Source organism: Saimiri boliviensis, chromosome 6 (genome assembly GCF_048565385.1).
Source record: "Saimiri boliviensis isolate mSaiBol1 chromosome 6, mSaiBol1.pri, whole genome shotgun sequence".
NCBI classification, from domain to species: Eukaryota; Metazoa; Chordata; class Mammalia; order Primates; family Cebidae; genus Saimiri; species Saimiri boliviensis.
The window spans coordinates 77,258,164-77,275,260 of NC_133454.1; the positions used below are offsets into that span (position 1 = coordinate 77,258,164).

The 17,097-nt window shown below is 41.7% G+C and overlaps 1 protein-coding gene across 1 annotated transcript in view; it reads left to right on the forward strand.

The window, feature by feature from the left end:
* The window catches only part of OLFML1 (olfactomedin like 1), a 26,357-nt gene continuing 9,260 nt past the window's right edge, over positions 1-17,097 (forward strand). Inside the window, exons 1-3 of the mRNA XM_003919798.4 lie at positions 1-222; positions 463-592; positions 3,003-3,291. Coding sequence (XP_003919847.1) covers positions 464-592; positions 3,003-3,291 — 418 coding nt within the window. The 5' untranslated portion in view covers positions 1-222; position 463. The remainder of the gene's footprint in view (positions 223-462; positions 593-3,002; positions 3,292-17,097) is intronic.

Genomic DNA, 17,097 nt, shown 5'->3' on the forward strand with positions numbered 1-17,097 from the left:
GAAGGCCTGTGATTGGACTGCAGAATCCACTAGGGAGGAGGAAAGCAAAAATAAAAAGGAAATAGCTAGAGGAAGGGAATGGCAGGGAAGCCATCTTCACCCCCAGCCCAGCGCACACACAGTTAAGCCTGGAAGCAGCGTGCAATCACTAGCCTGGGGAGGGTCCTCATGTGTCAAGAGTGAGGGCAACAGATGCTGGACCCAGGGAGCTCTCTGCCACAGGTCAGTCGGCAAGGCCTCAGGGACCAACTTACCAACAGCTGGACTTGATCACCAGCTGGCAAACTGAGCACATGAATCGAGTAGAGTAACAAGCAGACTTTGCTGTCTGCTGTGCAAAACGCTGTTTTTAGAGGATTTGTCACAGCAGCAGAGAGAAAGCAGGAGACCACCACTGGAACCCTCAAGACTTCTTTGAGAAGAGCCACCGCATAAGAGCTTACCCTGCTTGGTGTTTTGCAGGATGATGGTGGCCCTTCGGGGAGCTTCTGCGTTGCTGGTTCTGTTCCTCGAAGCTTTTCTGCCCCCGCCGCAGTGTGCCCAGGACCCAGCCATGGTGCATTACATCTACCAGCGCTTTCAAGTCTTGGAGGTAGGTGGCATCTGTACCCCTTGGACAAGGACCAGGCCTCCAGAAGTCACTTTATTTTACCCATGCTTCTCTATCTACTGGGATGTCTTTTTCCCAGATAGCAAATGACAAACACATTGCCAAAGTTATACTTTAAAATGCTCATAGTCTAGCAGTTGAGAGCCCAAATCCAGAGTCCAGTGTGCCACTCCCAGACCTTGAGCACAGCTGCACTTTGTGCTCTGATTTGGCAGTTTGTCTTATCTGTAAAATGGGGATAATAGTAGAATTTATGTTGTAAGTTTATTCTGAAGATTTAATCCATAGCTGAAATACTGCCTGGCATAATGGTATATACCTAAAATGTTACTATTCACCATAGTTCATTTTTTAAAATATGAAACTTAAAAATGTTGGTCACTTTTTCTTCATGTTTTAGTGTTTCAGGCTGATGGTGGATTTCAGCTTTTATTTTTGTCTTTTATGATAAACCATTAGGTCACTGTAAAAAGTCATGATATCAGTGTATTGAGAAGCTAAGTCTTAGTTTCTTTTGCTGAACTGGACTTAGATTTAGAAGTGAGCAGATTTCAGCAATGTTAAACAGAAAGAAAGCATTTGGGCTGCCACCTCATTAAAATGTGCAAAACTGGACATTTTGGCAGCCTGGACAGGCTCCCAGAGACAAATGTAACCCTCCACCCTAGCCTTTGCCACACCCTCGCTTTGAATCTTTCTACTTAATGAACTTGCTTTTGTACAAGCTAAATTGATAAATAATTTATCTTCTTTCAAAGACACCCTTATTGCTAATAATTATTTTCCACATTTTCCTGAAAAATCTTCATGTCCAAATTATTTGTTCTTCTAGTTAGAGTCAGCGTAAAGTAATTCGACACAGCAGGCCAAACACATTTCCTAAGGGCGTCCAGCCAACAGGCTGAGGCCTGGAGGCAGTGGATGAAATGTTCCCAAGCCAGTGGCCTCTCGTGCTTCTTCACGTGCTCCCTCCTGAGCCTCACCTCCTTAGAAGTGCCAAAATGATGCTCAACCAGGATCTCTCTGCATTTAGCACTAACTTGCCTTGGCAGTAAAGCCAGCCAAATCCCTGCAAATTATCTTTCAATACTTTAAGAGCTTGTCAAGGGTATAAAGTACAGACTAATCCCTTCATGGCTATGAATGTGGATTTGAAAAAGACAAGGATATGATCTGTGTAGATCTTCCCACCGCAGTCCTGACCTGAGGTGAAGCCAAGCTGCAGGTAGCAGTCACTGTTGGCCTGTGCAGACACTCAACAACAGTGATAGCATTCCCAGCCTGAGAAGCCAGTGCCAGAGGGTTAGGAAAAAAGAGGGTAGGGATTTAGACAATTATTTTGTGTCTCTCTTTCTCCATCTTTCTCCCTTCAAAATGAACAGTCTTACATATTGCTGTTTGGAGTATACATTTTTACATTTGTGGACAGCATTTTGACAAACTATGCCAAATGAGCTTTAAGTAGACGTTGTCTTTGACCAAGCAATCCCATTCCCATTCGTTTATTATTTTGTTCAACAAATATTTACTGAATATTATTATGTGCTTGGTCCTGTGCCAAGTGCTAGGGACGAACCTTCTGGAAATCTACCTTAAAATAATCTGATAAAGATGTAAATACAAAGTTTTTTTCCTTCTCAGCATCGTTTGAATGACAAAAAATTTAAAACTATGTAAATGTACATCAAAAAGAGTAACAGAATAAATAATGGAATATCGCCGGGCGCGGTGGCTCAAGCCTGTAATCCCAGCACTTTGGGAGGCCGAGGCGGGTGGATCACGAGGTTGAGAGATCGAGACCATCCTGGTCAACCTGGTGAAACCCCGTCTCTACTAAAAACACAAAAAATTAGCTGGGCATGGTGGCACGTGCCTGTAATCCCAGCTACTCAGGAGGCTGAGGCAGGAGAATTGCCTGAACCCAGGAGGCGGAGGTTGCAGTGAGCTGAGATCGCGCCATTGCACTCCAGCCTGGGTAACAAGAGCAAAACTCCGTCTCAAAAAAAAAAACAAAACAAAACAAACAAAAAATAATAATAATAATGGGATATCATTTCAATGGAATGCTCTCATTAAAATTACGGTATAGTCATACATTAATTGGTATCAAAGTAAGTTCACAATATATCTGTAAGTGAAAAAGATACAAAACATATGTATAGCAAAATCACATTTAAAAACATGTATTTATATATGTATGACTAAATGCCTGGGAAAACTTTTAAAAACTAATATACTAAAGCACCAATAGTACATTTGAATTTAGTAATTATGGGTAATTTCAGTTTTTCCCATTTAATTATTTGTAATTTTCTGTGAATGATAGCTATTTATATTATCTGGATAATTTAAATAACAAGCAATAATTTGCAAATTTATTTTCTGACTGAAGCAAGGGCTGGAAAAATGTACCCAAGCAACGAGGGCATACATTCAAGAATTCCAAGAGTTCTCAAAAAATATATCTGTCATGCTGGGAAGATGTCAGACCCATACAAACGAGTACAAGAGTGCAGTGAGTAACTTAGCACTGAGAGTTGAACGTGCCCAACGGGAGATTGACTACATACAATACCTTCGAGAGGCTGACGAGTGCATAGAATCAGAGGACAAGACACTGGCAGAAAAGTTGCTTCAAGAAGCTGAAGAAGAGAAAAAGATCCGGACTCTGCTGAATGCAAGTAAGAAAACTGCATCTTTTCCTAGCCCTTCTAGGAACTTATGCTCAGAAACATACAGACTCAGAGCAGTTAGGGAGCATCATAGAATAATGAGAGTAAGAACTGGAGGTGTGCTTTTGTGTGCGTTGCTGAGAGAGAAAGCTGTACAGAGAACAGGTGTCCAAAGGGAAATCCATTCTCGGAAAGCCACTTTCTTTCACATGGAGCACCTAAAAACTCCATATAAGGTCAAGGCTATAGTGTTAAACGTTAGACCAAGGAGACCACCTCCTGATAAATCTTGGTTTGGTGGAGGTGTGTGGTTCTAGATTCTTTCAGGGTAAGTGGCAGTTTGCTGGATTCTACATTCAGTACTCAGGGTATAGAGAGCATCTGCAAATGTACCAAGAGACAGTCTTAAATTGGAAATGGCAACAGCCAATCTTCAGGGCTGGGAAGTGCAGTGAATTACTATTGTGTGTGCTGTCTGAGACGGTGATATGCATGGGATGTGGTCTAATCTTGTGATCCATCAGAATCACTTCCAGGCCATTAAGAATAATGTGTAGCAGCTCAAATGATAATAAACAGTATCAGGCAATAAACACACAAATGACAAGAAAAATTTTCTGTGCATGAGTCTGTTTCATTAAAACAATGAGGGAGACAAGTCTCCCACCTCAGGGTTTGTATTCTGAGATGTTTTCATTGCAAATAGGAAGACTTTATTTACATGCTAATTATGTCTGTCCTAATTCAAGAAACTCCACCAGGGAAATGATATATAAGCTGAGTGTCATCGTTATGCTAAAAGTTTCACTTATCTTCTCAATGTAATCCTTCTAAAAACTTCATGGTCACTATAAGGAAAAGTGTCTTCCTAAATAAGGTGACGTTTGGTCTGAGTTTTGAACAAAGAAGTTAAAAAAGAATGAGCACAGGGTACTTCAAGTCAGAGCACAATATACCAAAGGCATGAGGGTACTGTAGCACCTTAACATGTGTACCTACAAATATGGCTGAGTGAAAGCTTTTTAGAGAGGTGACAGTAGGGAAACTAAGTTGAAGGCCTCCACAGGACCCAGATAATGAGAGACCTTGCATGCTAAATGAAGGAAGGTGATGCTCCCTGGGGAAACTATAGAGAACCATTGACCAATTTTTAACAAGAGCATGATATGAAGGAAGAGGGCAAGACTAGAGAGAGGAGACCAGTGAGGGAATGCTGCAATAACTTGGGTGACAAGTGACAGTGTTGCCATTAAGTATCACGGGACAGAGAACAGGTGGATTTAAGAGCCATTGAGAGTTAGAATCCACATGGCTTTGGGATTGCTAATTAAAAGTAAAGGATGAGTGAGAGAGATGAGTCCAGGATGTTTCCCAAGTTTTGGGCTTAGGTCACTGAATGGCTGGTATGAAAAATGTGAAGATGGAAAACTCAAAAGGAGTTTGGGAGCACTTATTACTCTACTATTTTTATAAGAGCACTTATAACTCTGAAGCCTTTTAGTTCATTTATTGGCTCACTGCTTATTTCCTACTTCCCTATTTGTAATGTCTACTCTATGAGAGGTTGTAACCCCAGTTTCATGTTCAGTGCTGTGTCTCCAGTGCCTAGAATGGTGTCTGCATTCAACAAGTAGTTTTCAGTGAGTAATTAAAACAAATGAATGAGCAGATGTAGGGATTGTCATCACAGGCAGAGGGGTTAGATACGTTTTGGAAAAAAAAGAAGACATCTTATGCCTGAGTCAGAAGAAAGAGAGGAGGGTGCCTTGCCTATAATATGAAGCAATGGGTCAAGTGAGCAATCCTTTATGGGCCTGACATTGTTTTGAGATGAATCATCCTGGAAGAGGGAGAAGCTGGGGATAAGCACAGAGTGAAGGAAGGAAAAACAGAAGATGAACTGGGGCTTCCTAAAAAGTTGATGGGGAGGACAGTGTGCTAATGTGGTCTGGGCTAGAATGTGTCTAAATTTTCAAACTGGGGGTTCAGGCAGGACCCTAAGTCTGAATAGTGGTGCTTAATTGGATCCCTGGCTGTTCCTGGTCCCTGGACACTCTCAGCCCACCAGGCCTTGAGATTACCCCTTCCCATTCCAGCTAGAGCTCAGTGGAGGTCCTGAGACTGGACTTGCTTTTTCAATCCCCATCCTCTGCCCCTCAGATCCTGTAGTCCTGAAATATCCCCTCTCCTAACTCTGTGGTAAATGAAAACTCATTTCTGAACCTCTCAGAGATTGCTGCATCCATGTCTGTTGTCTCTGGAGCTCACATCTGACGCTGTGTTGGTTTGTAAATCAGCCAATACTTGTTGCCTCCCACTACTGGATGGGCCCTGTGCTGTACAGGAGGGATGGAGGAGTGAGTAGGACACGTCTGCATCCTGCTCTAGCTTCCTTACTGCTTTTCTTGCCTCTCACTGTCTGCCTGCTGTCATGAGACCTTCCCACAACACAAAACAGATCACAATTCGCCTCTGTGTAGAACGTATTTTTGTTGTTCACCATCAATTACCAACAACAAAAAAATCCATTCAAATCTCCTAGCCTTTTTTTTTTTTTTTACATAGGAAAAGCCCTTTACAAAGTGATCCAAGTTGATCTCCAGCTTGTTCTCCCATAACTTACCCAAATGCAGTTTAAATATACATATATTTATATATGTGTGTATATTAATTTATATATTAAAATATATATATTATACCTGATTAATATTTTTTTCCTAGAAATCTTTTATGATGCAAAAATGCTGTGAATTCTTTGTGAAGACCTATGAGGGAGAGGATAGAAGTGAGGGGGGCTGCCAGGCAGATTGTCCTATAGTGTTCCTGGAGCACTTCACTGAGTCCTCCCAGGGAGCATCTCACATACCCAACCACACAAGTCTGTATGTATTTGACTCATCAGTCATTCCACAAATACTGACATCTTCATTTCTGCATTCACAGAGCCTAGGTCATGTCCTCCCATGGAGGAGGCCATAGAAATTGTTTACGGAAGAAATAATGATGGCAGAGGCCCCTGCAGAGCTTAGTTTAGGGAAAGACAAACTTGGAAACAATCACAACTGTGTGATTAGTGCCCCCCTGACTTACTATTTTTAGAGGTTCTCTATCTAGGAGTAGGCTTCGGAATACCAATTTATTCTCCTGTTACGCACTGTTTTGTACTGTACATATTATGCACACTCTTTTTTTTTTTTTTTTTTAACCATTTCTGTTAGTAACTATGCCTATATCGGTTCTCATGTTGTACAACAAATTACCATAGATTTAGCATCTTTAAACAATACTCACTTACTATCTCAGAGGTTCTGTGGGTCAGGAGTCCATGCATGGCTTAGCTGGGTCCTCTGCTGGTAGTTGCAGGGCTGGGACCCTCAGCTTCTAGAACCTCTCTTTGCCATAGGCAGTGCACGACCCAGCTACTGCTCCTTCAAGTAGATGGAGAGTGCTTCTCTTTAGGAGGCGCCTAGTCCCTCTTTTAAGGGTTTTTATCTGATTCAGTCAGCCCACCCATAATTTCCTATTGATAATTTCAAAATCAAATGATTGGAACCTTATTTGCATATGCAGAATTGCTTCACCTTTGTCTGACAATGTAATACAATCACCCAGAGTGCTGTCCTGTCATAGACACAGGTCCTGCCCACACTCAAGGGAAGGGAATTACACAGGGCATGTACACCAGAAGGTAGAAATTTTGGCGACTATTTAAGAATTCTGCCTATCACAGTGCCTTAATCTGATAGGCTCAGCTGGTGCTACTAATTACCTGTACCTGCCTTCTTCCTGGAAGACTCTGATCTTCCTGTCTTCTAACCTTGGCCTATAGAGACTGTGCCAGTTACAGACCTTCCACTAAATCCTAAAGACTCAAGTTAGCACCCTTCTGTGGGCAAACACTATGGGATTATGGGCTAGGAAAGCATTGCCAGAGATCAGATCAGAGGGTTTCATTCATAGGTACGCACTGTCTTAGAGAGTTATAAACCCCGGCAGAGTAGATGACGCAACTTCCTTGGAAAATTTAACCTTATATCTCAGGAGACTTCCAGAAAATTCTAATACTAATCTCAATGCTTCTCACTTATTTTAGGAATGTTATTCAGGCAGCTACTAAAGACCAAGTGTTGAGAATAATAAGATAAAATTGCCCTATAATTAAGCTATTCCCTATAGAGCTGTTCTCAAATCTTCAGTCTTTATTCAGAGATTATTCCTGAATGATGTCCACATGAGGCTTCAACCTCAGGGATGTTTTGGGAGCAAGTAAAATCTAAGTAGTTTAACTCAGTCCCTCTCACTCTTCTACTCTCCTTTCCTCTCTCTCTCCTCTTATTTATACACATACACAATTTAGGATACAAAGGAGTGAACACTATTAGAATATAATCTAACTTATATTTTAAAATTATTCCAAGTCTTTAGAACTATAGCTATTATTACTAAAACACAATTTTGTATTGCATTTGATAATTTATGGCAAAGAATCATTGCCTCAGACAACCAGAATTTATCAAAATGATACTCTTTGGAAGATTCCACAGGCTGCATTCTTGTGTGGATACCAGTATTAACCTCTTTTTAACTCATAAATAGCTTGTGAAGAAAAATTCTCAAGGCAGTCAAAACAAGCCATTATAGCAGATTTGATTTTATTTCCTGTTGTCGTCCAGTTCCTTTTACTGCAAGGGTGCATGCAAGTAACCTCAAGTAACCTTCACCCTGCTGAATGAAATAACTCACATCTTTTGTTAGGTCACGTTTCAAAGAAGAAAGTCTGTTGCAGCATATTTAAAGCCTCTGGGATCTGTCTAGGTTTTATAAGTGTGCATGACCCATATTCAAAAACATTAAAAGCAAGACAACTAAGCAAAAATTTCCACTATTGTCCAAATAAAATGTATCTGTTAGCCAACTCTCAAGGTCCATTAGTTTGTGATGAATGGAGCAAAATATTAAAAGAAGTATAACTATTGGCACAGATGTGTTTACCACAAAAGAAGGGATTGAAAGTATAAATGCAGGTGTAAGTAGAGGTCCATGTGTCCCTCTGTGTGTGTGTGTGTGTGTGTGCACATGTGCATGCATGTGCCTGTTTGTACCCAGCTGTTTCTGCATTCATGGTGGCAGCAACATTAGAGGTGTGTATACAGTACAGCTTATCCTGTGCTTTCGCTTGGAAAGGCCATGCCCATGGGTCTCTGTGCCAGGTTCAGAAAGGCCTATGTACACAGCACTTCTTTTATTTATCCATCTGAAAGGCCTGTGGTCTATGGGGACACCTCCAGTCCCGTCACTACGTATTCTCACAGAGGGTTAGCTTGTGGCTCCGGGTGCTTTCAACATCCACTCATTCTTGCAGTAACTCCTTTGTTTATTTAACAAATGTCCAACTGAATTCTAGAACCATGTTGGCATTGTGCCAGGCATTAGAGATGGAATGTGGGATAGAATAACATTCTTGTCCTCAAAAAGCTTACAGACAAGCGGAGAAGCTGTCTAGACAAATCCTGAGTGATGATGGCTCTGATGGAGGGAGTCATAGGGTGTCACGAAAGCACAGGGGGCAGGCATTAAGTAGATATGGTCAGGGTTGCCATGTAGATGGGGGGATTGTAGAATCTGGAAAGTAGCCCTCAAGCTGAATTTTAATCATGGAAAAGAGCTAATTAAGTTGAGGATCAAGTAAAGGGCAGTTCAAGAAAGTGAAACAGCATGCGGCAGCACAAAGGCTTTATTGGGCTCACTGTGTTTGTGGAACAAGCTGTTCAATAGAGCTCAGGTGAAGGAGGAAGTTGCAGAGAGGTGATGAAAGGAGCAGACATGAGCTAACCTCCTCTGAGCTAAACTAGTTCACACTTGCAAGCTGCAGGGAATCAGAATAATGTGAACAACAGCAATTAATGTTACTGAATGCATATTACGTAGCACATAATCCTTAATAAGCATTTTGTATATTTTACTGGGCCATATCATGCAATACTCATGATAACCCTGTGAGATAGGCATTGCATATTATCTCCTGTTTTATAGATGAGGAAGCAAGGACACTAAAGGATAAGTCATTTGTCCAAGGTCACAAAAGTAATAATGGCAGAGCTGCAATTCGACCCAGACAGCTGATTCCTGAACACATTAACCTCTCCCATTGTGCTGTCTTCGGAGTAGTGATAAGCATGGGAGCATTGGGGCTCAGAAGAGGTTCATTCTGGCTACAAGGTGCAGAGAAGAATGGCAGTAAGGGAGCCTGAGGGGACACAGAAGAGAGAGGCTGAACTCAGTGAAGCCATCTCCAGGACTGGCAGGGAGGAACATGAGGTAGGAGCCTTCTGTTGTGAGTCTAAGTGCCTGGGTTCAGAAGTTCTAGCTGTTTCTGATCTCGTCATGGGTCACAGTATAAAAACCAAGTTCGTTTTTCTAGTCACTATTTGATGATGATGCTTATGTACAAACAAACTGTTTTTAGATCATTCGTTTAAACTCTGGCCAAGAAGGTCCACTTTTCTTTCCCCATCCTCTTGTTTTTTAGTTCCCTGCCATTTCATCATTGACTTTTAAACAGTAAAATTCCAGTGCTTTCTTCACTTTTTGCTCAGTTAACAGAAGAGTCGCACATATACTTTCCTGGACTAGAAGTCTTCCCTTTGGCCCTTGTCTGACTGGTCACCATATCCAGTAGATTCTTCCTTGTGAATCTCTCTCAAGTGTACCCTTTCCACCTGCACTGCCCTCTCACCATCTCTAATCTTGATTCCTGTGAAAGCCTCCTTGCTGACCTTCCCACCTCCCATTCCTCCCTGTTCCAGGGCTTTATCGTATATCGCCACAGAGTCATCTTGCTAGAGTTACCACATCCCTGCTTTATCCCCTTCAATGGCAACCGAAACCCACAGGGAAAAGCAGTCCCCCCAAAAATAACATATAAATAAAAGTCCTTTACAACCTGACCCCAGCCCAACCTAGCTCTCTTTGGTTTATTTTAAGTATGAAAGTAATAATTGCAAATTAAATAAAAACTATGAATATGGTGTCCACTATATGTGTTGTGGTTACTTTTATCATAAAAGTCGATAAGAAGCCAACAATTGAACATGGCAACTTTGAACATCCCTCAGCCTCTCATGCTGCTGCTGCCTATCCCTATCTGCCTGGTGCTCTGTTCAGCTCACCTGCTATTCTGAAAATGTAAAATATACTTCATGTATGCCTCTGTCATTTATGCTGTGTTCCCCCAAGTCTATCATTGTGCCTGGAACACAGTAGGAGATCAATCTTTTCTGACCTGAAGGAATTGTTTATTTGAAAGTGGAAGGAACTGTTTGCCAGAGACAGCATTCAGCCCTTATATCTGACGTCTTGTCTGATGCCCATGACAACTCTGCTAGGTTGATACTATTATAGCTCCTTTTCAGGTGTAGAACCTGTGGCTTAGAGAGCTCCACACAGCCCATCTCCTCTCCCCACATTCCTCCACATACAGGAGTATGCACCACCCCAGACACACTAGATCCATCTCTGCCTCCATGTCTACTCACGTCTCCACCCCACCCTCTATCGGTTATCTGTTGCCACAATAATGCTACATAGCAAACCATATCAAAACTTAGCAGGTTCAAACAACAATCATTTATCATTTCTCAGGAGCCCACAGGGTGACTGGGTAGGCTCACATGTGCACCTGCAGGCAGTGGCACGTTGCCTAGGAACAGCTGGGTGAGGATGGCCTCAGCTAGAGTGATTGGGCTGTCTTCTATGTGGCCTCTGCTCCTGCAGGAGGCTAACCTGGACTGGCCTCATGATGAAGGCAGATGTCTAAGAGAGAAAGCAGAAGCACACAAGGTCCCTAGAACTTAGCATGGTCACTTTAAGACTTTGCTGTTCTGAGTCTGGCTCTGAAGCTCACCCCTCTACTATGACCTCTAGTTACACCTATATAAGGGTTTTCATCTCAGTGCTTGTGAAAACAGGCAGCAATCAACACTGATTTTAAAATATGCAAATGTCTACATGAAAGCAGTGTATCAGGCATTGGTGTGATTAACAATTTTGAGGAGGTGTCACCAAAGAACAAGCAAGAAGGCTGCTGCAAAGTTCAGGTTCAGGAAGCAGGCCCTAGACCATCACATGGTGAGGAAGGATAAAAAGAACAGGATGAAATGAGATGTACTTCACAGAAAGAACCCATGGGAAACATCAAAATGACTTTGTGTTATCTAACTGTACATAGGTGAGTAACAGTACCTCAGCTAGAAATTGAGAGCATTTCTATCCCTTTCAGTTGGGAATATTACAGGGGAAAAAAAAACACTATGTAAAAAATCAGCTCAGTCTTTAAATGAGAAATAAATAAAAATGAGAAGTTCATAATTATTATGTTGGAATGGTTACAATGTTGTTGCATTTAGATAATTGGTGGAAAGTGTAAACTGTTTGATCAGAAATTCCCCAGAGCAGCCTGGGCAATATAGCAAGATATAATATCTACAAAACAAAACAAAATTATCCAGGCATGGTGACATGTGCCTGTAGTCCCAGTTACAATGTAGCTGGGAGGTCTAGGCTGCAGTGAGCCGTGATCATGCCAATGCACTTCAGCCTGAGTGACAGAGCAAGACCCTGTCTCAAAAAAATAAATTCCCCAGAGGATGGCCCATTTCCATGCTTTACTTTACCTGAGTGTTGATGAGCCTGGATGCTCTAGGACAGTTCTCAAACTTTCAAGTTCAGAAACCCTTTACAGTCATAAAAATTATTCAGCCTCCAAAGAGGTTTTGTTGAGGTTGGTTATAACTATTTTTTTTTTTTTTGAGACGGAGTTTCGCTCTTGTTACCCAGGCTGGAGTGCAATGGCGTGATCTCGGCTCACTGCAGCCTCCGCCTCCTGGGTTCAGGCAATTCTCCTGTCTCAGCCTCCTGAGTAGCTGGGATTACAGGCACGTGCCAGCATGCTCAGCTAATGTTTTGTATTTTTTTAGTAGAGGCAGGGTTTCACCATGTTGATCAGAATGGTCTCAATCTCTTGACCTCGTGATCCACCCGTCTCGGCCTCCCAAAGTGCTGGGATTACAGGCTTGAGCCACCACGCCCAGCGGTTATAACTATTGATATTTACTATATTTGTAATTAAAATGGAGAAATTATAATAATATGTACCAGATGTTATTCCAGAATAAGACATGTAGCTGTGGAAAAAAAAAAAACAGATAAGAAAAAGCCCCTGCTTTTCTCTATTTTTTTCATTATTTAAAGCTGACATTCTATTGAAGAAAGCCAAACAATAAATACATTAACAGATAAATGTATAAATATGCAAATAGAATATAATAAGTACTATAGAGGAAAATGAACTAAGGGAAGGAGTTACGGAGACCTGGACTCTTCTAAAAGGAGGCATTGGAAGGAAGTTGTCTATGTTATACTCCAGCTGTAGGGACCCCATGGTGGAACCAGGCTGGACTCACTCACACCCCACACATCTTCCCAGCTTCCACATACTCCACTGAAGTTGTCAACTTGATGTTGTTGGGCAACATACATGAATGCATGTGAAAAGCCATGTGTCAAGTCTGTTTTCTTTTTCATAATTTATTGCTATTATCAGTAAAGCTGTTAGTGTTCAGGACTGGGTGCCATGGAATACTCTGAATTTAGTGTGGAACGCTAAAAAAACCTATGATATGGATTTAATAAAAGATTCTGTGTGACTTACTAAAACCAACATATAGAGGAGTTATTGTGTGCCAGACCCTGTTTCAGCCCTAACCCTGGGTTGACAGCCCTTCTGCAACACCAAAATTGCCCCATGGCTCACTGAATTTTATACAGTTCCTGTTTTCCTGCTACCCATCCACTAAAGTACTCAGCAAAATATCACCTGCTAATTTATGTGATTTCCATGTTGGCACAAGATGAATTGGGATAGCAAGTTTGGACACTGACAAATTCTGCATAATTTCAATCTAATTGGTTTCTGAGTTTGGAGAGTATGCAGTAAGTTGACTAGTGAGGGATATATTTTATATATATATATATAGTTATATAGTGTCCCAGGTGTTAAGGACCAGGAAAACAAAGTGAATAATCAATTCTAGTTCAGCATCATAAGTGCCTGGAAAAGGTTGTACAGAATGCTTTCAGCAGATAAAAATGACCAACCAACTGCTCTGCAGGAGCAGAGGATTTTGTTTTGAATAATGAGCGGGTGTATCCCAAGTTAGCAAAGGTGAGCTAAGGAAAAGCCTGAGCAAAACCTAAAATTTGTGGGAAGCCATGGCAGGTTTGATGACTAGTGACTAGTGTGATGAGGAAGTAACAAGAGAGGAAGTTGACTAAGCACTCTGCATGCTGTGCTGAGATATCTGAAACATATTCCGTGGGCAAACAATAAGTCCATGCTGACAATTTTATAGTGATAGCATGATATTTTATAACTGACTACAAGTCTGAAAGCCATCATCTTTGTCATCTCAGTGCCTGCCATTCTACCTAGCAGTTGATAGGTATTGACAAATGTTTATTAACATGATTACAATCCAGGGGGTTGAAAAAGTCAAGTTTTATAATAGCATTTCAGGAAGCAGTCAAGTACTCAGGGTTTTAAGAGAATTCTCTCCTCTTTAATGAATTCATCACTCTTCTCAAGCCAACCTGCTTTTCCTTCTCTGCTGCTATTTCATGTACCCTATCACCCCATTTTTGAGTCTGATTTGGTATCACCTGGTTCCCTAAATTGACTCAGTTATTATGAACTGACCGCTCCTTTTCTAACTACTTATATCCATCACTATTCGGATAGCTCTCCTCTGGATTATACTCACAAATTCATTACCTGGTGTCCCTCTGTCCTTCCCCAGCCACAAGCCATTCTTCAACAGCAGCCAGACCAGTGTTTCTGATCCTTAACTCAGATTGAGTGACTCCCATATAAAGGAGTTAAGTCTCACTAAATTTGGAGAGTGTTGCTATTAAATCAGGGGAAAAGTATTTAAAAGATTCAAATAAGTGATACTTGTGTATGAATTTACTGTGAGGCCTTGGGCCAAATTCTATCCTAATTGCTTCTCTGCAATTCTGCCTGAGGGGGAAACCCAGATTCTCATTCTGTGCTTTGCCAGGGAAACCTTGCATGTCATTGTCTCTGTTAAAAAAAATTTGCATCTTGGCTGGACCCAAAGGTTTTAAATTTATTTCCCATCCTTCCTCAATCTTTTCTTCCTGTTAATTATCTCTTCTCTAGAGAAGCACAGCAGGAAGTTTTAAAATACCCTTTTAATTGAACACTGTAAATACATTATCCTCAAATTCCAAAAGAAAAGGAATTTATAAAACTTACAGAGTATCAGCCCTGAAAACTATGTAGAGAGTATTCAACCTAAACCTCTTGTTTTACACCTGGGAAAAACAAGGTTGGGTTGACAAAGGGACTTTTGGGGAGACACATAGAGCCAAAGGCTGAGTTCAGACCACTCACATCTCTAACTCCAAGTCCTAGGTTTTGTCTACAAAGGAAGGAATAGGAGAAGGAGAAGGAACGTGGCGGGAATTCTATTTCTCTTTTCCAGAACTATGTTTCCCTGACCAAAATCATATATCGACTCTTTTGTTATTTCTCCAAGGGTTCTGCATTAGAAAGGAGGAGTAGAGGGAGAAAGAAGCATGTTTGTGTTGGTTTCTGCTGTATTTTATGTTATGGACTCATATATTGTGTTTTGTTTTGTTTTGAGACAGGGTCTCCCTCTGTTGCCCAGGCTAGGGTAAAGTGATGCACTCTCAGCTCATACAGCCTCAACCTCCCAGGCTCAAGTGATCCTCCCAACCTCAGCCTCCCACATAGCTGGGACTACAGAGGTGTGCCACCCTGCCCAACTAATTTTTGTATTTTTTTTTTGTAGAGACAAGATCTCACTATGTTGCCCACATTGCTCTTAAACTCCTGGGCTCAAGGGGTCCTCCCACCTCAGCCTCCCAAAGTGCTGGGATTAGAGGCTTGAGCCACTATGCCCAACCATTTCTGCTATATTTTAAATGAACATTTTCTTATGGGTGAGACATTAATATGCCTTGCTCTTAGACACAGTCCCTCTGTAGATGGGCTGCAAGCCTGTTGACTTTCCTTCAGGCAAGAGGGATGGGTAGGCTGGGGGCTTCTTAATAAAGGCCCGTAGTCTGTGACTAGATCCCCAAAGGCCCACTGCCCTCACTCACCCTTCTGTATACCTAGATGCTCTTTATCCTTTCCCACCGCACATCTACATACATACCACCATGCCCTAGGGTTAGCTGAAGGGGTCCTGACTGACTGCCTCCCAGCTCAGACTGAGCTCAGAGGACCCCACCCTTAATGGCTGTGCAACCTTTCCAGGTAGCTTATATAAGCCTTAATGTTTTCTCATTTGGAAAATGGGGATTAAAATATCTACCACCTAAACTTATCGTAAGAATTATATGTGTTCTACATTTTAAACATATATTAAAACACCATAGTATCCCCCATCAATATATATAATTATTTGTCAATTTAAAATAAAATTTTAAAGAGTTTTTTTAAAAAAAGAATTATATAGGACTGTGCATGGTGGCTTACACCTGTAATACCAGCACTTTGGGAGGCCAAGGCCAGGAGGACTGGTTGAAGCCAGGAGTTTCAGACCAGCCTGGTGAATGCAGCAAGACCCTATCTCTAAAATAATAAAATAAAATACATCTTAAACCCTTAAAAAAGAATTCTATGAGTTAATGTAAACTGCCTAGCACAGTACCAAGCATACTATATGTCAGATATACTTGTCAGATATTTATTAACTTCTCTAGACCGTGTGCTTGCTCCTTAATAGGTGTAGCTTTTGGGCTTTTCTCATAGCCAATAAACTTTCCCTCTTATCTCATAAATGTCCTCTATGATGACTTACAGGCTTAAACCCTTACTCATCCTCTGTGATCAGCATAGAATCAGGGAAGAGCAGAGGCTTCACATGAGACAGGTTAGGCTTGGGAAACTGAAAAGGTCTCTCAGGCTCAGGTGGAGGGGTGGCCCTGGCAAGCAGGGCAGATTATTCATTCCCCATCCTTCTACACTGCAGCCTACGGCCCCCAGTAGCTCAGTGTGGCAGGGGGTTCTTCTGTTAGCTGCTCCTGCGATGCATAAGGTTCCCTGTTGTCCCAGACTTCTCCACATTCCCCAGGGCTTTGGCTCTCTATACCCCAGGCTGACCCAGGACAATGCTGACCCAGGACAATGCTGACCCAGAGGCTACAAGAAAGCAACCCCTCAGGCTGATGAAGCATGTTAACAGGAGAGCATGGAGGCAGCTGATGGCTGAGAGACTTCTGCAGCTTGCCTCCAAGTCTGGGTCTGGCCACAGTATGAGCCAGGCAAGGCCACTGTGTCCCTGGAAGCAGCCAGTGATGTCATGACCACTAAAAGGACTGACTTCCTGACACTGGACTCTTCCCAGCTAGGGTTAATCCCACCCCCACTTCTGCCGTGTGTTCCCTTCATGAAAACCTTGGGTCAGATTTTTTTAATGGAATAATGGATTTGAAAGTTTCTTAAAAGCTTTAAAGTACTTTACAAATTATTATTTACTTAAGATGAGCCTGCAGTTAGAACTCCGGAAGTGCAGTAATATTTAGACTTTAGAAAAATATCTGCTTAAATGAGGCTATTTTTAAAAATTCATCCAACAGATATTTATGAACCCCCAACTCACTGAGTTAGGACACAATATCCATGAAGATAAAGGAGTAGAAACAAGGAGTCTAGGAGCGGGAGAGAAGGACAATGAGCTAGCAAATAAAACAGATGAAATAATTAAG